The following is a 26,452-nucleotide window of genomic DNA, read 5'->3' on the forward strand; positions in this document are numbered from 1 at the left end:
CAAGATATAATAGTGCCCACTTGGATGAAATGGAGGAGCCTCCTCCAATTCCTCCCAGATACGAGATCGTTTCTGAGGGCAAGCTGATATTTAGAACCTCTAGTCGCTGTTGCAGCAGACACCACTGCCAGCGGTGTAAATTCCAGTGTTCTGCTACGCAGACACGCCTGGTTCCGTGTATCTGACTTCAAGCCGGAAGTTCAGCAATACCTGCTGAATGTGCCCTTTGATGGTGAGAATTTCTGTTTTGTCCACAAGTGGTCCAAGCCTTAGCAAAATCAAAAAAGATATGGAAACGGCCAAAGCGATGGTGCCACTTCAAACACCTGCTTCCCTTGTCTCCTTTTGACACACTTCTTACTGTGGAGGCTCAAAGACCCTCTCTCCTGAATTCTTCACGTCCTATCAAAGCACCAATGGTCAGCGACAGTTCTAGAAGTTGAGGCAAGGGTAGCTCCACAAAAGGAGCTACAACCACCACCAACCCCAGACTTGCCGCTTCTAAACCGTTACCTCAGACCAGTTGATGTTGCATATTATCCAGCATGGTTATTTTCTGGAGCTCGCTTCCACGACTCCCACCATTTCACCTCACAAGCACACTCTCCCCAGAACACCAAAGGCTACTCAAGGAGAGGTCAAAGCTCTCTTCCTCAAAGGGACTATAGAACCTGTCCCCTGCCAATAGCAAGGCACAGGAGTGTACTCACAATTACTAATACCCAAAAAAGATGGGTCCCTCAATCCGTTAAAAAAAAATACATCCTGTCAGAGCATTTCCATATGGATACCCTTCAGGGTATCATTCTGCTTCTGCAGCAAGATGACTTAATGGCTGGGCATGACCTGAAGGATGCCTGCTTTCACATCCCAATTCCATCTTGCTCATCACCAGTATCTCAGGTTTGTGGTCAACGGAAAGCATTACCAATTCAAAGTGCTCCCCTTTTGGGTCACTGATGCACCACTATTGTTTACCAAGTGCCTTACGGTGATACTTACACCTGAGCAGACATATCTGGACGACTGGCCGATCAAAAGTGCCACCCTCCAACAGTGACACACACACACACTCCGGTCACAGTAGTAATTCATCGCTTTGGGTTTACCATTAGTGCCACAAAATCCCAGCTCCAACCCCTCCAGTTCCATCCCTACCTAGATTCTTCTCTCAACTCTGACATTGGCATAGCCTATATAAACACTGCCAGGATCATGTCCTTACAGTCACTGCTCCCATTGTTTCAACCAAATCAACAACTCCGTCAGAACAGTCATGTGCCTCCTAGGGATGATGGCCTCCTGCATTCGCATAGTTCCTCATGCCCGGCTCCACATGTCTGTTGCAGGAATGTCTAGCGCAACAGTGGTCTCAGGCAGAGAGTCACTGGAATGATCTATTGTTGATTGGCCTCCTCACATGTCGCTGTCTGCACTGGTGGAGCAGCAACAACCTGTTGCGGGGTGGCCTTTCCTGGACTCAGTTCCACAGAGGACTGTTGCAGCACATACCTTCCATACAGGTTGGGGTGCACATTTACAAGATTTTACTGTCCAGGGTCAGTGGGAAGCCAAACACCAGGGCCTCCACATCAACTAACTGGAACTTAAAACCATTCACCTAGCGTTGATTGCTTTCCTACCTCACCTGATAGGCAAGGTTGCTCTTTTCAGGATAGACAATATGATACCAATGTGTTACCTTCAGAAACAAGAGGTGGAAAATGCTCTCCACAACTGTCTCCGCTATCCCAGAGCATTTGGCGCTGGGCTCTCCACTCCAAAATTAATTTGCTAGTTGTGAGAAAGTGGCTCTATGTACAATGGACAATAAGGTAGTACAGTGTGTATAGAGTCCACAAACCCCAAAGGTATAAGAGGTTAAAGTCAGAACTGACCTTACTCTCCAAAGTGGTAGATTGGTCGAGCAATAAGGCAGTACCAGAGGACAGTGTAAAGCATTTGTTGTACACACTCAGTCAGCAAAAGGTAAACTGCAAGTATTCTTTAAAAATCGTACGAAATACTGAAACGCAATTACCTACCTGTTTTGAGTTAAGCCCCCTGCGTTGGCCCTAGGAGACTAGTGCTGGGTTACAAAAGTAACGCGATCGTACTTTACCTGTAACCTGAATTTCCTCCCATTGAATAACATTGTCAGAATCACCTTGAAAAGTTTCCAAGTGTGAACTTTTAAAACAGCTTTATATTCAAGAAAAACCAGCACAGTAACTAAAACGTTTTTGCTAATCTGGTTTCAGCTTAGACCCCAGGATTGAATCTAAGGTCTAGTCCTGGAACTACTAAAGTAATCCATAAAGTAATTAACTGTACTTTCCTATGAAAAACCCATTGAGCTCAATGCTAGTGTGTTTCAGAACTGTATTGCTTATTACCTATCCTGTAATTGTGTGTACAAACTTATTGCTCCTCTGCAAAGTATTTACATGAGAATACTCGTACCTTGAAAAGTATATTTTTATAACTGTTGGTTCTAAAAATAAACCAACTATATCTGTGGATATAAAAACAATTGGCCTGGAGTTCAGTCCTTGAGTGTATGAAACCTTTTGTTGACTGAGTGGGTCCACCAAATGCTTTACATTGTCCTCTGGTACTGCCTTACTGCTCAACCAAGCTACCACTTTGGAGAGTAAGGTCAGTTCTGACTTTAACCTCTGTTATACCTCTGGTGTTGGTGAACTCTATACACACTGTACTTCATTCTAGTCCAGTATATATAGAGCCACTTTCTCACAGGAGGACCCCTGGTTCTGAGTCTGCAGGCGTCGTCTGGTTCGTCGAGGAGGGTCTTTGGGCACTGGACTTCGGGTCCCAGTCGCCGGGGGGACGTCTTCGTGGTCTTGGATCACTGGGGCACGGGCCGGGCTCAGCGGGTGCAGAGTGGGCTGGTCTGGAGCTTCCTGGCTGGCACCAGGGGGGTCGTTGCAGCAGAGCCTCTGCTACTGGGAGTCCCAGTCTTTAAGAGGGTCAAGGCAGGCAGGTCCTCCGGGTGTCCCAAGGTTGCTGTCCGCAGGAGTCGCTGGGATTTAGGCAGGAGCAGGTTCCAGGATCGACAGGCCGGTAGGGCTGGGGCCAAGTCAGTTGTTGTCGTCCTGTTAGCAGCTGCGCAGCGGGTCTTCTTGATATTCTTATTCTATCGGGATCTGAGGAAGGAAGGTTCAAGGAGGCCCTAAATACTGAATATAGGGGAGTTACAGGTAGGGCAAGGGCAGGGACCAATAGGTCCTTGTCCTGGGGTGGGTACACCCTCTAGCCTGCTCCTCTCTTGTGGGAGGGGGCAGGAGCCTAGCTGGGATTGGACAGGGCTCCTCATCTTCAAGATAGCCGGAGCCCGGGGTCGTACTTCACCTTGTCTCCCCCACCTAAGGGGTGGGTTTTGCACAGGCTGGCACACCCCCTTCCTGACTTAGTTTTTCCCACAAGTCTTCCCGCCAGGTGGTGGTCAGAACAGGTGGGGGCCAGTTGCTGGGTACAGCAAATGGTCTGGAGAAGCTCACAGAGGCGGCCTGCCTTTGAAGCTTCCCCTTGCCCGTCCTGGGGGAGGAGACCTAGCACCTCGCCCAGGATGTGCATTGTTGCAGGCCCAGGAGAGCGGGGGCTCTCCACCCAGGGGTCCAGCAACATGTCTGCTGTGTGGCAACCTCTGCAGCCATTCAGCCCAGACGTGGATTGTAGGTTAGGTTTTCAGAGTGCTTCTTTAAGATGCCCTCTGGTGCACTTTACATTAAATCCCACACTGGTATCAATGTGGGTTTAATGTGCTGAGAAGTTTGGTACCAAACTTGTCAGTTTTCAGTGTAGCCATTATGGTGCTGTGGAGTTCGTAATGACAACCTCCCAGCACCATATACTCTTAATGGCATCACTGCACTTAGTGTCCAGGAATGGCCCTGGGAACTGTAGGGGCACAGGGCTCATGCACCTATGCCCACACCTTTGGCATAGGGCACCCAGCTAGAGGGGTGACTGAAGTATGCCAGGACAGTGGGTTCTGTGGGCATGGCACACAGGGGTGTGTATATTTATAATGCTACCAATACTGGCAGAAAACGCTGTGCATGAATAGTCCTGACGGACTCTAGTGGTCAACTTAATAATAATCAAATAAATCATATGCGTACAATATTTTTTCAAGAAAATGCTTATTATTCATTCAAATTCATCCCTGTATGTATTATACCATTGATTCTATACAAACATATATACCATAATCAATTGAATCACCAAACATAGATCAATTATTGGTCCATTAATTCATGAATCCAATAGGATAATGCTAAACATAGAAATACAATTTAAACATGAATTAATAAATTCTTGTCGGTAACCATCTTGGAAATGCCCGATGCATTTCGGGACAATAATGTCCCTTCTTCAGGGGCAATCTGTGGAGGCAAAACAATTTCTCAAAATTTGCACTTGAAATATAGGTACTGTGAGTCAAAAAACTATACATTTAGACACACCATGCGCGGTTCTTAACTTTGTGTAAATGCGGATACTGTGATACTGGTATAGAAGATAGACAACATGACGCAGGTACTGGTGCACTGAAACAACCACTGAGTGACAAGAAAAAGTGAAACACATGAATCAGTATCGTGAAATAACCACGCATTATCATAGCATTATCCTATTGGATTCATGAATTAATGATCTGTGTTTTGTGATTCAATTGATTATGGTATATATGTTTGTATAGTATCAATGGTATAATACAGGAATGAATTAGAATGAATAATAAGCATTTTCTTTAAAAAATATTGTATGCATATGATTTATTTTATTATTATTAAGTTGACCACTAGAGTCATTCAGGACTATTCATACACAGTGCACAGCGTTTTCTGCCAGTATTGGTAGCATTATAATTGTACTGATTGTCACACTTGATTGACAGCAAGTGTTACTCTGCGGCATCATTGTAAAGAAAATTGTTCATAGTTTTTTTACTAATTTGATACATTTGAATATTAGAAGTGCGCTTCCAACCCCCTATATTAATTTACACAGGGGTGTGTGCCATGTTGACTCTCTGTTTTAGTTCTGTTACTTAGACACTCAGCCTGTAAAGGCAGTGTGTGGGTGTCAGAGTACAGGGCCCCTGAGGGTGGCACAATAAGTGCTACAGTCCTCATTGGTCTTCTCTGGTCACCATGCCCTGGGTACCTAGGGTACTATTTACTAGGAGCTGATAGGTGGCCAGAGATGCCAATGAGGTTTTAGTTTCAACACCGTTTTAGGGAAGGAACACAGGCCCCCTGGGTACCTGGTTGGCAGGAACCCAGGGCACACTCAGTCAAAGCACATGAGCAGTTCAGAAAAAAGTGGGGGCATACCAAGGCAAGAAAGATGGCCCTTTCTCACAGACTTTGTCTCCCATGAGCACCAGATTTGCTCACCAACAGACTCTGGCTCCGGCCAAATCCGCAGGTCTGCACCAGACACCCACGGCCTAAATTCGAGTGGCCCAACAACACGAGGAGGTCCTGACCTACCTCAATTCTCCCGACGACGGCTGCAGCCCCTTTCTGGGGGATCTCTTCCCCCCCCTCCCAAACGCGACAGGAGCTGGTAAGGAAAACCCAACTCCAAAACACATTCGCACCCGGCGCCACATGGCCTTGGGTGGCCCAAATGACTGTGTCCTACCTCTCCAACCGGTGTTCGTTTACAGAAGATCTTCGTGCCCGAGCCTGCAGTGTTTGTTCTGACCAGAGCTTCCCCATTGAAAACAGCAGGGCTCCGGCCGGCTATCCAGCACCCTGCACCCGGCCGCCCCAGTGCTGCTGTGGGTGCACTGTGTGTGCTATCTCGGATCCCCTTTTGCCCTGACCTAAATCCTAGGAGCTTTGCTCCCGCATTCAAGTGGCGTGCCAGTGAACTGCTACCAACCAGAGGCTCCCTACCCCCTATTGGATAGCATTGGGCAACAGCACCCTGCATCCGGCCACCGTAATGCAGCTGAGGGTGTTCTTTGAGTGCATCATTGACCCCCAAGGAACCCTGGTTCTAACCCCAGAAACCCGACTCCCACAACCAAGTACTTGCCTCTTAACCGATAACTTCATTTCCTTCCATAAGATTGCATTGACTGCTTTTCTGTAAAAAAAAAAAAAAAAAGTTCCAAGTGCGGAGTTGAAAATTGTATGTGAACCTAAGAAACTGTGTATTTACAAAAACTGACTTACCTTTTATCTAACAAATGTCCCAGTGTTATTTTTAGGTATATTATACCGAGTAGAAAAAGTAATCTGAAAAGTAACTTAGAAAGCCTTCACAAAGTAATTGCAACGTAACTGAAAAGTAATTTAAAGTGTTTCTGATTATTTTACGTACCTGTATGTAAGTTCAAATGCATTCAACTGTAATATTAGAAAAGTATTATTCTACACGTAAGATAGGAGCATCTATCGCCTTTTTAGGTAACATTCCTATAGCTGCCATTTGTAAAACACCTACATAGTGTACACCACACACATTTACTAAACACTATTGTGTGGATGTATTAGCATGTCAACAAGCTAAGTAATATAGAAGCGATAAGAGATGTTCGCTGCACTCCTCGATTGTAGTAAATTAAACAAAGGTAATCACAAGTCTATTAATGCAGGTGGCATGAAGGTGAGGGTGCTCAGGGTGTTCACCTCTTGTCCATGAGGTGCTGAAGGAATGAAGCAGATAAGGACTTTACAAGTGTTAGGTGGTGACCATGAGCACACCTGTGTGCGAGATGCACTTGTTCAAATAATAATCGTACGTAAATCGAAGGTTAGAATAACAAAGTTTTAATCACTTTGTGAACAGTACAGTACTCCAAAATTGGATTGTGGCATCAATGATCGTGAAAACTGAAGCAATTCAAAGTCAGTAATGTTGTAGTTCAAAACCATGAACATCAATGGTATAACAGTAGGAAAATTACAAGAATTTCACTGAAGTCCCCGATGCATTTCGAGCCACACTGGCTCTTCGTCAGGGGGTTCGTGTGTCTATAAATGTAAGCAAAAGGAAATATATGTAAAGTATGTACAGGGCCCGAAACATGAAACAATGAATGTTAATACTCTGGGCAACGTGGGATATGAAAATGAATATGATGTTCATGGTTTTGAACTACAACATTACTGACTTTGGATTGCTTCAGTTTTCACTATCATTGATGCCACAATCCAATTTTGGAGTACTTTACTGTTCACAAAGTGTTTAAAACTTTGCTGTTCTAACCTTCGATTTACGTACGATTATTATTTGAACAAGTGCATCTCGCACACAGGTGTGCTCATGGTCACCACTTTACACTTGTAAGGTCCTTATCTGCAACAAGCTAAGAAAGACAGGCAGTCCTAAGAAACCTCTTTCAAACTGCAACCGCTTTGGGAGAGTACTGCTATAAAGTCTATGCAAAGCATGTGTATCTACAGCACACATGCCTGGAACGGATTGTTACCCTGTAAGCATCTGTTCTTGGCACGTAGAACTTTAGATTCACAAGCGCCCTCCCTTCGAACACCTATGGCCGTCTCTATACTACATTTATTTACTCCATTCTCACCCTCTTGCTGGAAAGCAATATCACAGTCAGGAATCACCACCTTACCTTGTGACTGGAAAATACTTCTTTGAACAAAAACAACTTGTAAACATCTGGACCCAACACTAGATGGTAAGACTATGCAAAGCATGTGAATCTACAGCTCTAAATGCCAAGAACAGATGCTTACTAGGTAAGTAACATAATCCTTATGTTTTTTGTGACAATTTCTAGTCCACATGGTTTGATCTTATTTCCCTTCATCTTTCCAGCGGCAACTTTTGTCTCATTCCTAAAAGAGGTAGAATCGCCATATGATGTGCATGACTACATCAGATCCTACTTGGGGGACACCCTTGAAGCCAAAGAGTTTGCCAAGCAGTTCTTAGAACGCCGTGCCAAACAGAAAGCCAACCAGCAACGACAGCAGGTATGTGGAAGGAAAGGGCGGAGAGCTGTTGCAAGATGTGTATTTATTGAATCTATTGAATGTCCTTCCCCCCCCCCGTAGTGTCCTTTGTGTTAAATGGATTTCTGCTTCGTAGATCATAAATAGGTGAACATTGTTACCTACTTGTAGGTACCATAGAATAAGTTTGCAGCACATAAAAACATATTTAATGGGCACAAATTGGAATTTTTAATGCAGAAAAATGTGCAAAGTCGATCTAATGTTAATTTAATCCGAAATCATGAATGTTTTCTATCCAATTAAAACACTTATTCCGAAATCATGAATGTTTTCTATCCAATTAAAACACACATAAGATTACTTGGCATTATGAGCCCTAATTTTGCTGTCCTTGTGAAAAAACTAAAACCAGCAGAAATAAAGAGAAGTAAGGCAGCAGTCATTAGATACACTGCTCTTTTAGGGGAGCACCACTGCTTTCTCATCATGCCTTATACTGCCATTTGCTCCACAGCCTTAGTGTTTATTTTCCTGGCTCTGGTGAGGATGTGGCCATACCACTGACATAGCTGTGTTACTTTTTTGAGAGCATTTTGTCAGTGCTTTGGATTTAACGTCACTTAGTCTGTATTTTCTTGTGAATTTCCTGCGCCATTTTCAGGCTTTTCTGGTAAATGTTCAACACTGTGTTCACGGTTTGTGAAGTGCCTTTTCTATGGAAGAAAGAAAGGTGCAAATGAACTATACTTAGTGTGCCTGTTTTATCTTCCTTTGCCACATTAGACCTGAGTTTGTAAGAAAATGCGTCATTGCACAGTGAAAGTTTTTGAATTAATCCATGCAAGTAGGAAGTTAAAAGATGTGAGGCAATTCTGCACAGTAGGAGCGTGAATGAGCAAACAGAGAAGCAGACCCTTCCATTTGCACTCCCATCTCCTCTCCCCCAAAAATTGTTTTAGGAAAAAAGCAGCATAGAAGGTGCAAGTATTAACATGCACACTGTTCATGTTCAAAGTTGATTACCTTCTATTGGAACAGAGATAGTCACTACATGTTCACTGTATATATATTTACTGTGAATTAATTTGTTATGCTTTTTAAACTAAAGCCCCTCATTTTAAATTGGCTCTTACCCGATTGACTTGGGCAGAGGCTGCTCCGTGACTCGGCCGAGTGCCGAACGTACTGTTCGAGGCATATGAGCTGTAGATCATATGCTGTGCCTAGATCGCCATCTAGTGTTGGGTCCGGAGGTTGGCAGTTTGTTTTTCTTCGAAGAAGTCTTTCCAGTCACGAGGTAGGGGACTCCTCCTTTCGGTGATAGTGCGTATGGGCATCTACTCCATTGGTTTATTCTTTTCCACCATCTGGTTCGGAGGTCTATCGTTGCGCTTCGGTTAAACACCGTTCCTTCGGTTTCGGAAGGAGACAGTCCTCCACCCGAACCTGTCCAGCCTCCACCTCCTTGCGTGGAGATAGAGCAGCAGCAGTTGATGTCGTTTGACCTGCCTCCCGAAGTCTGTGATGATATCTTGGTAGCCAGGTCTCCCTTCACTAAGACGATATACACCTGTAGATGGAACACATTTGTGGCATGGTGCGCAGCAAAGGCTGTAGATCCCTGTGAGATAGTGCCATCTTTATTGCATTGGTATGCCCCCACTTTTTGCTGAACTGCTGATGTGCTTTGACTGAGTGTGCCCTGGGCTCCTGCCAACCAGGTTCCACAGGGCCTTTATTCCTTCCCTAAAACTGTGTTTAAACTAAAACCTGTGAGAAGTTGGCCTGATATATGATGCTCACTAATTCTAGTGATCACCTTGTATCAGTCCAAACAACCCTTATGGTGATTGGTTGTAAGTCAACCTTATAGACCAGCTATCCTAATGGTAGCATGGACAAAGCAGTCTTAGGCTAAACTCTTTTCGCATGTGAAGCCAGCTGTTTTACCACAATCTAACCCCTTGAATACCAGATGAAAGGACACCACACAGGTTGTTATGAAAATAAACAGTATATTTATTAATAACAACACCTCTGAACTCTTTGAGGTCAGAGGGCTAAGCACATGACAATCTCTTACGAAAAAAATACAACAAGTTGCACGAAATTACAATGGTGCCCTAGAGGCATGACAAACCATATACTAAGTAAGTGGAATGTGAAAGTCGATAAACAGAATGGAGCTGTCCAGAGGCTGGAGGTTCGCTAGGACTACGCTATCTTCACCTTAGGTAAGTAATAGGAGGCCCAAGGGATACGTGTGCAGAGTGTGAACTCAAACGCGAGATGCGTAACAACGTCTATGGACAGTACAGTTCAAGTTAAAGGTGAGTATGGACAATCCTGACTAGGTAGAACTAAAACGACTGTGGAACTGGACACTAGGACAGTTAAACTACCCTTGAGCACCGAAATGCTCTTGTTACCTCACCCACGGGCTGCACATGCATAGGTGCCAAAGTGTGTCGGGTTCTCGCGTTGAAGTCAATAGAGCCTGAAAGAAAAGATGCTGCAGGCGATCAGGAGGAAGATGTCCGGTGCGATCCAAGGGTGGATCGGTGAAGAAGAGGACCTGAAAGCAGAGGGGACAGTGTTCAAAGTCACTAGCCAGTGACCGGTGTGGAACCAGGAAGGAACTAGGTGCTGTCGTGGCGATCAGGTGAAGAGTGGACGCTTGACTCTGCAGCCACGTAGACCAGGAGGTGTCTTCGACGACCAGGATGGAGGCACGAGCTGTCCCACGCAGGCTCTCGCTGTCGGCGGTGTCAGATCCGGAATTGGAGTCAACAGGCCTTGGCAAAGGCAACCCACGCGGTGAGTGGAAAATACGTCTGGTGCGGACTAGGAGAGTCCGCGGTGCCCCTCTTTTGGAAGGGAGCAAGGGCCAGTCTGGAGCAACCAGACCAGCAGCAAAGATTTTGAAGTTCGTCGTCTAGGAGGCCACTAGCCAGCCGGAAAGTGACCAGACAATGCGTCGAGCAGCAGACAAGCAGAAGGGCCCCACGCAGATCTTGTGGATGCTGGAGGGCTGATCTTCGGTGCAGGGGCTGCTCGGGGCTGGGGCTTCAGTCCCCAAAGCACTTGGTCGAGTTCACCTCGGGAGTCGTGCTGGAAGCGAAGTGCAGTTTCTTTCAAGATGGCCGGTCCCACGTGTCTCGTCGCACCCACGGATCTCAGCTGTGCTGCAGATGTAGGTTGAGGTCGGAGAGGTCTGGGAATCCGGGTCTCGTCGGGCTCTGAAGTCTGGATCCTGGAAGGAAGACGACAAAGGGAAGCCGCTGGACGCTTGATGGTGCCTGCAGTTGCAGGGTGGACACTCCTTGCCCACAAGGGAGATTTCTTCAGTCTTCTGTGGAGCAGAACGTCGAAGTCCAGAGTTTCTTCTTGTAGAGTAGTTCAGGATTAATCGAATTTGGAATGGGACCAGCTCCTACCTTTATCCTGCTAAAGGGGGCTGCACTACTGACTAGGTCCCTCCCCTGGGTGGGCCCAGGAAGGGGGGTGGTTACACCCCCTATCCTTTGTCAGGTTTCCTGCCAGAGCTGGGGCTGGAGTGCCCCAGCAACTGGTTTGAACCGGTGTATGCACAGGGCACCTTGTGTGCACCAGGCATGTCTCATTCCTTTCAGGCCTATCCTACCCAATACACACAATCCTGTCTGGGGTGGTGCTAGCACCTCCCAAGGCAGGAAACCCTTTGTCCAAGCTGTGAGAAGTTGGCCTGATATTTAATGTTCACTATTCTAGTGAACACTTTGTATGTCCAAACAACCCTTATTGATGTCTGGTTGTAAGTCAACCTGATAGACCAGCTATCCTAGTAGCATGGACACGTGCAGTCTTTAGGCTAAACTCTAGAGGGCGTGTTAAGCCAGCTGTTTTACCATCACATTTACCCCTTGAACACCAAGTGAAAGGACACCACACAAGTTGTTGTGAAAATAAACAGATATTTATTTATAACAAGTCTACCCTGAACTCTTTGAGTCAGGGAGCTAAGCACACAACAAAACTCTTAAGAAAATACTTTAAGTCGCACAATTTACACAAATGCCCGAGGGGCACGAAAAACCATATACTAAACAAGTGGAATGCGAAATTACTAGCAGGTAAGTACTATTCTCATAGGCTTTAGAATCGCTAGGGCTAATCCCCTGAACCTTTAGATTGCAAGTGGGAGGCCTAGGGACGTCGTGTGCAGAGTGGGAACTCTCACGCGTAAGGCGGGAAAAAGTCTATGGAGGCTAGTAAAAGCAAAGTTAGTGTTTACGGGCGAACCCGACTAGGTAGGTCAAAAACGAAAGTGGATCTAGACACTTAGAGAGTTGGTCTACGCTGGAGCACCGGAGTACTCGGTTTACCTAGCCCAGGGGCTGCGGCTGCATAGGGTTCAAATGTCGTCGGGTTTCTTCGTTGATGGACCAGGAGCCTGAAGAAAGAAGTTGCTGGCAGGCGACCAGTGAAGAAGTTCTTGGGGATCCAAGCCTGGATCGGGAAGAAGACCTGTAAGCAGAGGGGACCAAGTTCTGAATCACTAGCCAGTGATTTAGGTGGGCACCAGAGTAGCACCGGGTGAAGTCACCTCAGCCAGGTGAGTGGGCGCTGCTGGGCTCTGCAGTCTCTCGGACCAGGAGGCGTTGTCGGCGACCAGGATGGAGGTGCGAGCTGTCCCACGAAGATATCTGCTGTCGACGTCGCTGGACCCAGGATTTGGGCAACAAGTCTTGGCAAATGCAAGCCCACGCGGTGGACTTAAAATGGCATCTGGAGTGGACCAGGAGGGTCCAGGGTGCTCCTCGGTTGGAGGGGAGCAAGGGCCAGTCTGGAGCAACCAGACCAGCGGTGTTGTCGTCGAAGTTCGTCGTCATTAGGGCCACTAGCCAACGGGCAAGTGACCTGACAACGCGGTGAGCAGCAAAGAGCAGAAGGGCCCCACGCAGATCTCGTGGATGCAGGGGAGCTGAACTTCGGTGCTGGAGCTGCTCAGGGTTGGGGCTTCTCTTACCCCAAAGCACTCGGTCTAGGGTCACTCGGGAGTCGTGCTGGTCAAGCGTCGTGCAGTCTTGGAAGATGGCCGGTCCCTCGAGGTCTCGTCACACCCACGAATCACAGCTGGGCTGATGATGCAGGTAGAGGTCAGAGGTGCCAGGGAAGCCGGTTCTCGTCGAGCTGGGCAGTCTTGATCCGGTGAGGAGACTTAGAGCAGACCGCAATGCTTGGTTGGTGCCTGCTGCTGCAGGGTGACTACTCCTTAGTCACAAGGGAGAAATCTTAGGAAGAGTCTTGAGTTCCTTTCGTGGAAAGTCGGTTCAGGATTCAAAGATGATCTAATCTGGAAGGGGGCCTGCTCCTACCTTTATCCTGCAAAAGGGGGCTGGCACGCGACTAATTCCTGCCCTATGGGTGGGACTAGGAGGGGGGTGGTTACACCCCTCTCCTTTGGCGGGCTTTCCCCAGATCAGGGGCTGGAGTGCCCCTGGAACTGGTTCAAGCCGGCCTATGCACAGTGAGCACCGGGGTGCCACTTGCAGTCACCTTCCTCTAAAGCCCTGCCTACCTAGGATACACAAAATCCTGTCTGGGACGGTGCTGGCACCGCCCCTGGCAGGAAACCCTTTGTCCTTGCCTCCTGTGCTGGGAGGACTCCCAGCAGCAGGAGGGCAGACTTGTGTCTCGGTGGCAGCATCCATCTTGTGGAGCTGAGGCTATGTCTGACTTTAACCGGGGTTACAGGTTACATACATGTCGTGTCCCTCTAGAAGGGTGGAATGCTAACCCCGTCGCCAGAATTGGCGAGGGGTTAGTATTCCAATTCGTATGACACCTTACTCGACATGTTTTGATAAAGCGATACCAGAGTTGGCATATAACCGCGAGGATTATAATGCACTTAAGAGTATATGGTATGCGTTATCATGGAACAGCTATTAGGACTTGGTTCCGCAAGCTGCAAACGGGCTCAGCTCATGCCAGAGCACCATTTCACCTTATTCCATGCACTCTGCCTTCAGGATTGTTAAGGCCTGCCATAGGAGTGACTGATAGGAATATATAGGTGTCCATTGTAGGTTTAGATATAGGGATACTATATCTAAAGCAAAGGGTGATTACACCACCTTGCCCCAGCTGTCAAGCAACCAGTTGTGTCTGGTTTAGTTAGTCAACCCAGGGGTGGCATAATACATGCTGCAGCCCCTGGGAGACTTCTGGGTGCACCTCAGCCCTGGGTACAGGAACTTGGAGAGGGCCCAGTGCCAATTCGGTACCTGGGTACAATTTGGAGTAGAGAGAACAGCTAGGCTGTGGGTCTGATTGGCAGGCCCACAGCCAGGGAAACCAGTGAAGCAAAAATCTGGGTGATCATAGGATTGCAGACCCTACTCTCCTACACAAGCCGCCCTCGCTGGAAGGACTCCCAGCAGCAGGAGGTCAGACTTGTGTCTGTGGTGGCAGCATCCATCTTGTGATGCCAAGGCTCGAGTTAACTTTAACCGGGGTTCACAGTTACATACATGTCGTGTCCCTCTAGAAGGGTGGAATGCTACCCCCGTCGCCAGAATTGGCGAGGGGGTAGTATTCCAATTCGTATGACACCTTACTCGACATGTTTTGATAATGTTATACCAGAGTTAGCATTTAACCGCGAGGTTGATATTGCACTTAAGAGTATATGGTATAGTGTTATCATGGAAACAGCTAAAGGACTTGGTTCCGAAAGCTGCAAACGGGCTCAGCTCATGCCAGAGCACCATCTCACATAATTCCAAGCACTCTGCCTTCAGGATTGATGAGGCCTTCCATAGGGGTGACTGATAGGAATATATGTGTCCATTTTAGGGTTAGATATAGGTATACTATATTTACAGCTAAGGGTGATTACACCACCTTGCCCCAGCTGCCATGCAGCCAGTTGTCAGTTTTAGATGGCCAGCCAGGGGTGGCATAATACATGCTTCAGCCCCTGGTAGGCCCTGGGTACACCTATGCCCTGGATAACTAAGGTACACTGTTACAGGGACTGATAAGGTGGCCCAGTACCAATTGGTAAATGCACCTAAAGTACATGGATGTCAATTTAGAGAGAGAACAGCTAGGCTGTGGGTCTGATTAGCAGGCCCACAGCCAGGGAAAGTCGTAAACCAGTGAAGCAAAAAGCAAAAATCTGGGGTGACCATAGGATTGCAGACCCCACTCTCCTACAAAACCCAATTGGCATCTTTGGCCACCTGTGAGCCCCTAGTAAATGGTACCCTAGGTAGCATGGGCATTGTGACCATAGAAGACCCCTAAGGGCTGCAGCACTTATTGTGCCACCCTTAGGGGCCTTGTACCCCGACACCCACACACTGCTTTTGCAGGCTGAGTGTCTAAGTACAGAACCAAAGAAAGAGTCGACATGGCACACATCCCTGTGTGCTGTTCCCACAAGCTCACTGCCCTGGCATTTGTCGGTAACCCCTCTAGCTGGGTGCCCTATGCCAGTGGTGTGGGCACGGGTACATGAGCCCTGTGCCCCTACAGTACCCAGGGCCATTCCTGGGCACTGTCAGTGCAGTGCTGCCATTAAGAGTATATGGTGTTGGGAGGTTGGCATTACAAACTCCACAGCACCATGATGGCTTCACTGAAGACTGGGAAGTTTGAGATCAAACTTCTCAGCACATTAAACCTGCACTGATGCCAGTATGGGATTTAATGTAATATGCACGACAGAGGGCATCTTAGAGATGCCCCCTGAAACCTAACCAACTCCTAGTGTCCTGGCTGCGTGAATAACGAGGCTGCCACCACCAGACATGGTTCTGGACCCCTGGGTCGAGAGCCTGATGCTCTTGGGGGCCTGAAACAATGTACATCCTGGGACAAGGTGCCAAGCGTCCTCCCCCAGGATGGGCAGGGGAAGCTTCAAGGCATACCGCCTTTGTGAGCTTCTCCAGGCCACTTGCTATACTCAGCAACTGGACCCCACCGGTTCTGACCCCCCACTCTGGCGGTAAGAACGGCGGGAAACCCTAAGTGAGGGAAGGGCGTGTGCCAGCCTCTGCCAACCCCACCCCTCAGGTGGGAGAGGCGAGGTGCAGCACAACTCCGGGCTCCAGCCATGTTGAAGATGGGGAGCCCTGCCCAATCACAGTTAGGCTCTTGCCCCCCTCCCCCAGGAGAGGAGCAAGCTAGGGGGTGTACTCACCCCAAGACAGGGACCCATTTGTCCCTGCCCTTCCCCTTCCTGTAACACCCCTACATTTTGTATTTAGGGGCACCCTGAACCATCCTTCCTCAGACCCCGATTGAAACAAGAACAAGAAGAAGAAACTAGAAGACCTGCAGTGCAGCTGCTAACAAGAGGACGGCACCAACTGACTTGGCCCCAGAACGCTACAGGCCTGTTGATCCTTGAACCTGCTCCTGCGAAAATCCGGCGTCTCCCGCGGACAGCAACCTTGAAAACCCCGGAGGACCTGCCTACCTTGAACCTTCCAAAAGACTGGGACTCCCACGAGCAGTGGTTCTGCTCAGACAGCAATACCCCTGGTGCCAGCCAGGAACCGCGAATCCAGCACACTCTGCACCCGCCAAGCCCGGCGTGTGCGACCCAAGACCACGAGGACGTCCCCCCGGGGACTGTGACACGGAGTCCAGTGCCCAAGATCCCAACTTACCTCTCGAAGGGGTGGTCGCACCTGAAGAATCTCCGTACCCGAGCCCTGGAACCTTGGTTCACTTTTTAACTTTCCCATTGGATAACATTGAGCCCCCGACGGCTCAAAAGCACCCTGCACCCAGCTGCCAGAGTGCCGCTGGAAGTGCAACTACGACACTACTCTACTTCCCCACTTGTAAGTGACCAGGAGCTCTGCTCCCTTGCAGCCACCAACCAAAGGCCCCCTACCCTCAATAGGATTGCATTGGGCCTACTCTCTCTGCACCCAGCTGCCCCTGTGCCACTGAGGGTGTAACTACTGTACTTTTCCGACCCTGGCAGACCCCTGAGTCTATGCCCAGAACCTTAACTCTACCAGTCGAGTACTTGCCTAAAAGCCGATAACTCATTTTCCTTCCATAGGATAACATTGACTGGTTTCACTTGAAAAATCTTATTACTGTGGAGTTTTGAACCTTTAAAATATTCATCTAAAATCAGCCGAATAACGAATTCCGAGTTACTCACCTGTGATCAGGAGAGAAGCACCTTTCTGATGGATACATCTGCCAGTGGATTACCCACCTTGTGAATATCCCCTTGCGTCAGCAACATTCGGAAATTCTTTTTGTAGCTTCGCGCCAACGTGGACGACGTCACAGATGCACGACACCGTTCGCGACTCCGCTGACGTCACCGACCCCATAATTGGCCCACGCCGGCGTGATGACAACAGTTCCCTTTTTTCCGCTTCGTCGACGCTAACGGTTTCTAGGGATCCTCTGTAGCTGTTGGTAACTTTGTTACTGTTTGTTTCATTTTGGTGTCCTTTTGCTCCTTTGTGTCGAAAGGTCCACGAAGAAGACTGGATTCAAGCCATGCAGAGAGTGCGGCAAGATGATGTCAATGACGGATCCGCACGAGTGCTGCGTCTGGTGTTTGAGTTCGGACCATGACGTCGAGGAATGTTCATCCTGCAAGAAAATGAATCCTAAGGCTCTCCGTGAGAGGGAGGCGAAACTCCTTGTTGCAAAGTTGAAGAGCAGGAAGGACAAGAAGAGGTCGAGATCACGGACTCTTCGTCAGAGGTCGAGGTCTCGCTCAAAGTCGCGTCCGAGGTCGTCTTTGGTGCATGCTTCGAAGTAATTGAGGAAGAAGCACAAGAAGAGATCTCATGAGTCTCGTCATCATTCTGGGAAGGACTCGAGCTCGAGACCGAAGTCACAGGCGAAGTTACTTTGCAAAGAAGTGGAGGCTCCGACTCTGGAAGTTCAAGTCTCCGAAGGTGAGGCGTCGCCTGTGAATTCGCCTGTTCATTCACCGAAGCCGATGTCGAATCCTTCTCCGGCTCCGACTCATTCTTCTGACCAGGAGGGTGAGGGAGATGAAGAAGGTGGAGGAGATGAGGAGGCTCCGTTGCCTGTGGGTTTGTTGACCCCGGTGCACCAGCCTGAGGTTGAGGTCGAAGTCGAGAAGACTCCGCTCCCTCGAGAGCATCCTGTAGGCTCTTATCCAGCTTTTCCTGCTCCAGGTCAGGACCCTACTCAGTTCCTGAATGCTATGTATGGAGTATATTCAAGAGCTATGTACCCCTCTGGTGCACCGGTTGGTCCCACGGGTCCATTAGCATACAATCTGGGGTATCCTCCAGTCTTAAGCTCCTGCGCCTTTTATGCCATTTATGCCGGCTCTGACGCCGCCTTGGCTTTACTCGGCGCCGCCGAAGCCTTCGACGCCAACACCCCCGATGCCGAATCCGATCTGACCTCGTGTTCAGCGGTCTGGTCCCTCCGGCTTCGGGCTCGACGCTGGCCCCGACCCCGACGGAGTCGATTCCGGATCCGTCGACTTCATTCATGAAGGAGTGGTCGAGGCGTGAGGCACAGAGACTTCTGGAAGAGCAGAGGTATCGTGAAGCAGAAATGGAAGAGGGTGAGCTACAGGATTCAGAGGATCTTTTCGATGATATGAGAGAGGCTAGTGGTCTTGAACTGTCCCCTGATTGGGATTTGGCCGCAATTTCTGACGCCCCTTCTAAGGATGTGACACCTTATCACTTGGTCATAAGAAAGGCTGCAGACTTGTTGAATTTAACACTTCCAACTGCAGAGTATAACGCTAATGTTCGAGGCATGTGGGCTGCTGAATTTATGTCTATGCATAGATCGCCGCCTAGTGTTGGGTCCGGATGATTGCACATTGTTGTCCTGGAAGAGTCTTCGAAGTATCACGAGATAGGTGGCTCCTCCCCTGGACTACTGTGCGCATGGGCATCCCCTCCATGCTCAGATTGTTTTTTTCCGCCATTGGGTTTGGATGTACTTCTTAACTCAAGTTCGGAATATATACTAATTATTCTTTCTCGAGGCCCAAAGGCCTTAGGGGCGTCGGTATTGTCTTTCGTTCGGTGCCTTTTACCTTCCAGTTCTTTGAACTAGACTTCGGAAGACTTTTTTGCCTTTCGACACCAAAGGCCCCTCGACGATGGAACGGATTCCGTTCAAGCGCTGCCCCGTCTGCAACTCTAAATATCCACACATCGACGTGCACCCGGTGTGTAACAAATGTCTCTCACCGGACCATGACGAAGACAGCTGCATGGCCTGTTCGAAATTCAGGTCAAAGAAAACTCTCCGTCTTCGACGCGCTGCACGACAGTCGGTGCGGGAATCGGCGCCAGACCCGGAGAACATCTTCGGTGATGAAGACTAAGATCATGTACAAGAAGAGGATCCGGAGCACTCGGATCCTGCGTCGGAGCCAGACTCCACCTACAACGAGGACGAAGAACTCTATGTCCATGTTGAAGACCTAGTCGAGGTAGGAGACGACGTACAACCTATCGGAGCCGTCGATGACGACTCAAGCGAGGAGCTAGGCCCAACCGCAGTAGCGGGGCCTCATAAAGACTCTTCCACGGCTCAGGTCGAGGCATCGCCGGAAGGCCTTAGCCAAGATCTTCAACACCATTCTCTAGTCCCGCTTCAAGGCCAGACTAAGAACATTTCCAAAGAGCCATCGGTCGATCGACCACACTCAGTGGAAAATCGAAACCAAAGACACCAAATCGAAACCGACACTGGTTAAAACAACCATCGGCTCGACGACTTCGGAACATTCAAGTCGAAACGTGCGCTCGACCCCTCGGGATCGAAAGGGGGCGTCGAACCACAGATCGGATCGACTGAGCCTGTGTCTGCAGTAAAACACGTCACGCTCCCGTCGACTTCCGGTTCCAAAGATGGCGGCTCTTCCGAAGGACTCGAGGCCCAGAAGACGCAAAAGCCACCGTTGGTCAAAGCCTTCGACCCGAAAGTTGGATCGAAGGACACTAACGCGTCCAAGCCCAGGGGCATTCCTGCTGCACAGCAACGGCTCGAGTCGACGCACGACCTCAAACGCACTGAGCTGTCGAAGTCGGTCGAATCAAAGACACCGACTCCATCAAAGAAGATCAGTCCGGCGCCAATGCTTACGGCGCCAATAAAGTTCGGACTACCCCCGACAGCACGGCCTAAACCTATTCAACATACTCAGGCTACCGACTCCTCCAAGTCGACGTCGGTTGCCGCAACCACTCAGCCTCGGTCGGAAGACGTTGTGTTCCAGTCACCGTCCCATGACGACCAGTCAAAACTCTACATCGACTCCGAATCGGGTCGACTCACCATTTACAAGCGTAAGATCAGGCCTGAAGCGCCTATGGAACATTATAGGATACCACTGAAGAAAAAGAGACTCTACCACCTCTCCTGTTCTTTATGAGCCTGTGCAATCATATGCTCAGGACTATACCTACTCTCCCACAAATGTCACTGAGGATGTGGAGGAAGGAGACAATGAGGACCAGTTTAACTATCCCATGGATACTGATCAAGATGAGTCCCAGCCGTGGGCTGACACTGTGGACCCTGCTGAGCCACACACCACCCCTGATACTCTTTCATAGGCTATCAAGCCTTTGCCTACTGAAGATACTGCTGCGTTCAACGCACTAATTGAGGGGGGCACATAACCATGACGTAGATATGCACGCTCACCCAGTGGAGGAAGACTTTCTTTTTGATACTTTCTCCACATCAGAAAGGTCTATAAAAACTCTGCCTATGCTCAAAGGTGTGCTCAAACATGCAAGTGACATTTTTAAAGAGCCCACTAAAGCAAGGGTGGTGAACCCAAGAATTGGATCCTACCTACATCAAGGGCCAACTCCCACTGGACTCCTTAGTGGTGGCTAATGCTCGCAAAAGAGCAAACTCTCAGACAACGGGTGATGCTCCTCCTCCGGACAAAGAGTCCAAGATCTTAGAGGCCTCTGGAAAACGTGTGGCAGCTCAAGCTGCTAATATTTGGAGAATCTCCAATACCCAGGCCCTGCTGGCACGATATGACAGGGCACACTATGACACGTTAGAGCAATTACTGCAACACCTGCCAGATGCTTATAAGCAAGGGGCAGAAATGCTTATACAAGAAGGGAAGTTAATCTCCAACGCGTCCATTAAGTGCGCGTTGGATGCAGCCGACACAGCAGCTAGGGCCATAAACACTAGCGTTATGCTCAGAAGGTATGCCTGGCTCCGCATCTCTGGATTTAAGTCGGAGATCCAAACTACCCTGCTCAATCAGCCAGTAAACCCTGACTTCCTGTTTGGTCCGGAGGTGGACACCACTCTTGAAAAGATTAAAAAGGACACGAACTGCGAAATCCATGGGAGCTCTGCAGTCTCAGCAGTTATGGGGCGTTTCCTTTCGTCGCTCCGGTAACAGGGGAGCCTCAAGAGAAGCGTCGCAGCAAGCCCAATACACCAAGTGGGGCACACAAACCACCTATAACAAGTACAATAGGGGTGGATACCGTGGGAACAGCAGCAAGGGCAGAGGACGTGGAAATAATACCAGATCCTCCGCCACTAACAAGCAGTGACGTCTTGTCACTGCCCCCCGACCATATAACACCTGTCGGGGAGAGACTCCAGCAGTTCCTGCCAGTCTGGGAAAGCGTTACCACGGACAGGTGGGTAAGTCAACTTATACAACACGGTTATTGTCTAGAACTGACCTCCACTCCACCCAACATACCCCCAAGGCACCGTCCTATGTCCGCCGAGCACATGCACTTATTGCAGCAGGAAGTCATATCCATGCTGCAAAAAGGCGCCATAGAACTTGTGCCTTTAGAACAGCAGGGTACAGGGGTGTACTCACTGTACTTCTTAATCCCAAAGAAAGACGGGTCTCTACGGCCCATTCTAGACCTCAGACCTCTCAACCAATACATCCTGTCAGAACACTTTCACATGCTAACGTTACAGCAAGTTCTGCCGTTGCTCAGTCAAGGAGATTTCCTAGCAACATTAGATCTAAAGGATGCCTACTTCCACAATCCCATTCACCCCAGTCACAGGAAATATCTCAGGTTCACCATCAACAACCAGCATTACCAGTTCAAAGTCCTGCCTTTCGGGGTCACTACAGCCCCCAGAGTGTTTACGAAGTGCTTAGCAACAGTAGCCGCGCATCTTCGGCGGCAACACATCCATGTCTATCCGTATCTGGACGACTGGCTTGTACAGGCGAAGTCAGCCCAGCAGTGTGCCAACCACATGTCCCGCACAATTCACCTCCTACACAGTCTGGGATTTTCGCTCAATTACCAAAAGTCCCATCTTCAACCCGCACATGTACAGCAGTACCTAGGCGCGGAAATAAACACGCTCGCTGCCACAGCGCAACCAAACTCAGCGAGAGTCAACATCATGCGAGTGCTCATTCAAAAATTCAGGCCACAACACTCACTCCCAGCGCAGGTGTTCATGCAACTGATAGGCATGATGGCCTCCTGCATCTTTATAGTCCCCGACGCGAGGCTACATACAACTCTCTGCATTGGTGGAACACACAAAACCTTTGCAGGGGACAACCGTTCCAAGAGCCTGTGCCACAGATAGTACTGACGACGGACGCATCTCTCCATGGCTGGGGAGCGCATGTCCTCCACCATACAGTGCAGGGACTATGGACACCGCAACAGCAGAAAATGCACATCAACATACTAGAACTGATGGCAATCTTCATGGAAATGAAGGCATTCAAGTTGCATCTCTGCAACAAAGTCGTGTTGATCCGGACGGACATCATGACTGAGATGTATTACATCCAGAAGCAGGGAGGGACACACTCCCCACAATTGTCACACCTAGCACAGTGCATGTGGAAGTGGGCCATTCAGAGGAACATGTTCCTCATGGCGGAACACCTCCCAGGCAAAGACAACCAGATGGCGGATCTGCTCAGCAGACCCAGCCATCAAATGCACGAGTGGGAGATACATCCCTCGGTGCTCCAGCCATATTTCCAGCAGTGGGGTCATCCAGAGATAGACCTCTTCGCCACACACGAAAACGCAAAATGCCACGCCTTCGCCACCAGGTTCCCACACCCGCAGTCTCAGGGCAATGCGATATGGATGAACTGGTCCAACAAATTTGCGTCCGCCTTTCCTCCAGCACCACTCATACCGCTGGTGGCACGCAAACTGAGGCAACACTCCATGACGCTCATCCTGGTTGCTCCAACGTGGGCACGACAGGCATGGTACTAGAACTCTCCGTGGTGCCCCACCAGCGCTTAAGACTCACACCCAGTCTCCTGATTTAGAGCCATGGAGACATTCAGCACCCAGATCCGCAGCAGTTGAGCCTTGCAATATGGCTCCTGAGGTCATAGTTTGGCTACCTACGCCTGCCTCCTGACTGTATGGACATCATAAAGGAGGGTAGGCGACCTACCACCAGGGCCTGCGACGCGGCGAAATGGAAGCGTTTGTCGTCTATTGCTCCAATAATAACATAAATCCACTTGATACTTCCACGCAAAACGTCATATGTTATTTGATGCACCTGTACAGGTGTAACCTAGCGTATAGTTCCATCAGGATACATTTATCAGCAATAGCGGCTTATCTTCAAAATAGACAGCACCTATCCCTTTTCAGAGTGCCAGCCATTAAAGCATTTATGGAAGGACTGAAAAGGGTCATTCCTCCAAGACACCCGCCTTCGCCAGTCTGGAACCTCAACATAGTCCTCACCAGGCTCATGGGCCCACCATTTTAACCTCTCCACTCTTGTGAGATACAACTTCTCACATGGAAAGTGGCTTTTCTGGTCGCAATTACGTCACTACGACGAGTTAGCGAGCTGCAAGGCCTCACTATTCAGGAACCTTTCATTCAAATTCATGCTAACAGGGTTGTGCTACGCACCAACCCCAAATTTATGCCCAAGGTAGTTTCACAGTTCCACATTAACCTAACTATCGAACTACCTGTGTTCTTCCCAAATCCTGATTCAGTGGCAGACAGAGCACTACACACACTTGATGTTAAAAGGGCTCTCCTGTATTACATAGACAGAACTAAAGACTTCAGGAAAACTAAACAACTGTTCGTTGCCTTCTCTCCACAACACAAAGGCAACCCAATTTCTAAATCAGGTATAGCCAGATGGATTAAGTGCATCCAGATCTGTTATCAAAAGGCTAAACGCACGTTAACAGTTCCCCCAAGAGCGCATTCCACACGCAAATTAGGGGCATCCATGGCTTTCCTAGGTAACATTCCTCTAGAGGACATATGTAGAGCAGCTACATGGACCACCATACACACATTCACCAAACACTACTGCGTGGATGTACACTCAAAACAGCAAGCTGCTGTAGGTCAAGCTGTTCTCAGAACTCTTTCAGACTGCTGCAGCTGGCACAGGCAACCGCTAAATAAGGAGGGTACTACTATTTATTCTATGCATAGATGTAAATTCAGCAGCCCACATGCCTCGAACTGAATATGCTACTTAACAGTATGCATCTGTTCTTGGCATGTAGGGCTGCTGACATTTATATCGCCCGCCCTCCTCCCCGGGGCCTGTCGCAGCTGTAGCATTCACACTCATTCTAACGCATGGTCATCACTTACTTTATCACACTCCATCTCTGCCACAATGGCGAAAAACAATCTGAGCATTGAGGGGATGCCCATGCGCACTGTAGTCCAGGGGAGGAGCCACCTATCTCGTGATACTTCGAAGACTCTTCCAGGACAACAATGTGTAATCATCCGGACCCAACACTAGGCGGTGATCTATGCATAGATATAAATGTTAGCAGCCCTACATGCCAAGAACAGATGCATACTGGTAAGTAGCATATTCCTTACTGACTGAAGTCCTTCATTCGCCTACTTCTGTGGTCGAGCCTATGCTCCCTTTTAATGATGCTTTGGCGGAGCCTATAACTGAGGTTTGGAAAAGACCGCTTACAGCCCCTGCTGTTTCGAGGGCGGTTGCAAGAAGGTACAGGGTGGCGCCTGGTGACCCGGACTTTTTATCCACACACCCCTTGCCAGAGAGCTTGGTTGTGCAGGCGGCCTGCTCGAAAAAATCTGCGGGCACTTTTCCACAGGTTCCTGTGTATAAGGAATCGAAGAAGCAGGACCATGTTGCTAAAAAAGTCTTTTCCACGGCAAGCATGGTGCTTAAATCGACTAATGCAACTTGTCTAATGGGACGCTATATCCATGCATTGATGGATTCAGTAAACCAGTAGAAAGATTCAAGGACAGCAGAGCGACAGCGAGATCTTTGGGCCTGCAGTCCAGAGGTACTACTGGGAAGAGGTTCAGAGGTTTTGGCAGGTCTTCCTTTTGGACCTACGGGCAGCCTCAGCAGCAGCAACATCAGCAAAATACGCTGTACAAGTCATACAGAGGCAGGCAAAGAGCTCGTCCTAGAGGTAGTCCGGCCTCCTCCTCCTCCTCCTCCTCTACCTCTTCCCAATCCCCTGCCACCACGGCAAAGCAGCCCTAGATCCACCATTCCGGATCATGTGGGCCCAGTGGGGGGCCGGCTTACCCATTTTGTACAAGATTGGGAATTGATTAAATCGGATCTTTAGGTTCTCAATCTCGTGGAGAATGGGTATGCTATTCCCTTTCGGGAATTTCCCCCCAATTACCCTCCTTGCCAAGGTTTTTGTGCGGAGGACCACCTGCTGCTCTTGCAGGAAGAAGTCCTGGCTCTGTTCAGAAAGGGTGCGATAGAGGTGATTCCAGAGCAGGAGAGGGGTCAGGGGTGCTACTGCCGGTATTTCCTGATCCCCAAAAAGGATGGCAGACTTCGTCCAATCCTGGATCTCAGGATCTTGAACCTTTACCTGAAGCAGGAGAAGTTCAAGATGCTCACCCTTGCGCAGGTTCTTCAAGCGCTGCTGGAAGAAGACTGGATGGTGTCGATCGACTTGCAGGATGCGTACTTCCACATCCCCATTCTGAAGTCACACAGGAATTATCTCCGTTTTACGGTAGGATCGCAGCACTATCAGTTTGCGGTCCTTCCGTTTGGTCTTACTACTGCACCTCGAGTCTTCACCAAGGTGATGGCAGTGGTGGCTGCACATCTCAGAAGGTCAGGGGTTCTGGTATTCCCTTATCTGGACGATTGGCTGATCAAAGCAGAATCTCCGGAGAGAGTGCTCCATCATCTGCAAGTCACAACTCAGTTGTTGTACAGGTTGGGTTTTTCAATAAATGTACCCAAATCTCACCTGGTGCCCTCCCAGCGCAACCTGTTCATAGGTGCAGTACTGGATTCTACTGTATGTCGGGCATTCCCTCCACCACAAAGGATTCGCGACATACAGGAAATGATTCCTTTATTTCACAATGGAGCGGTCGTTCCAGTCCCGAAGGTTCTTCGTCTGCTCGGTCTGATGGCTTCTTGCATTCTGTTGGTCAACCATGCATGCTGGCATATGAGGGCACTCCAGTGGTGCCTCCGCA

At 49.0% G+C, this 26,452-nt stretch overlaps 1 protein-coding gene across 1 annotated transcript in view; it reads left to right on the top strand.

Annotated features, from left to right (window-relative positions):
- Positions 1-26,452, top strand: part of GIGYF1 (GRB10 interacting GYF protein 1) — a 1,662,840-nt gene that overhangs the window by 1,517,291 nt on the left and 119,097 nt on the right. The window contains exon 24 of the mRNA XM_078668650.1: positions 7,831-7,988. Within this exon, the coding sequence (XP_078524776.1) occupies positions 7,831-7,988 (158 nt within the window). The remainder of the gene's footprint in view (positions 1-7,830; positions 7,989-26,452) is intronic.

This window comes from Lissotriton helveticus, chromosome 12, assembly GCF_964261635.1.
Source record: "Lissotriton helveticus chromosome 12, aLisHel1.1, whole genome shotgun sequence".
NCBI classification, from domain to species: Eukaryota; Metazoa; Chordata; class Amphibia; order Caudata; family Salamandridae; genus Lissotriton; species Lissotriton helveticus.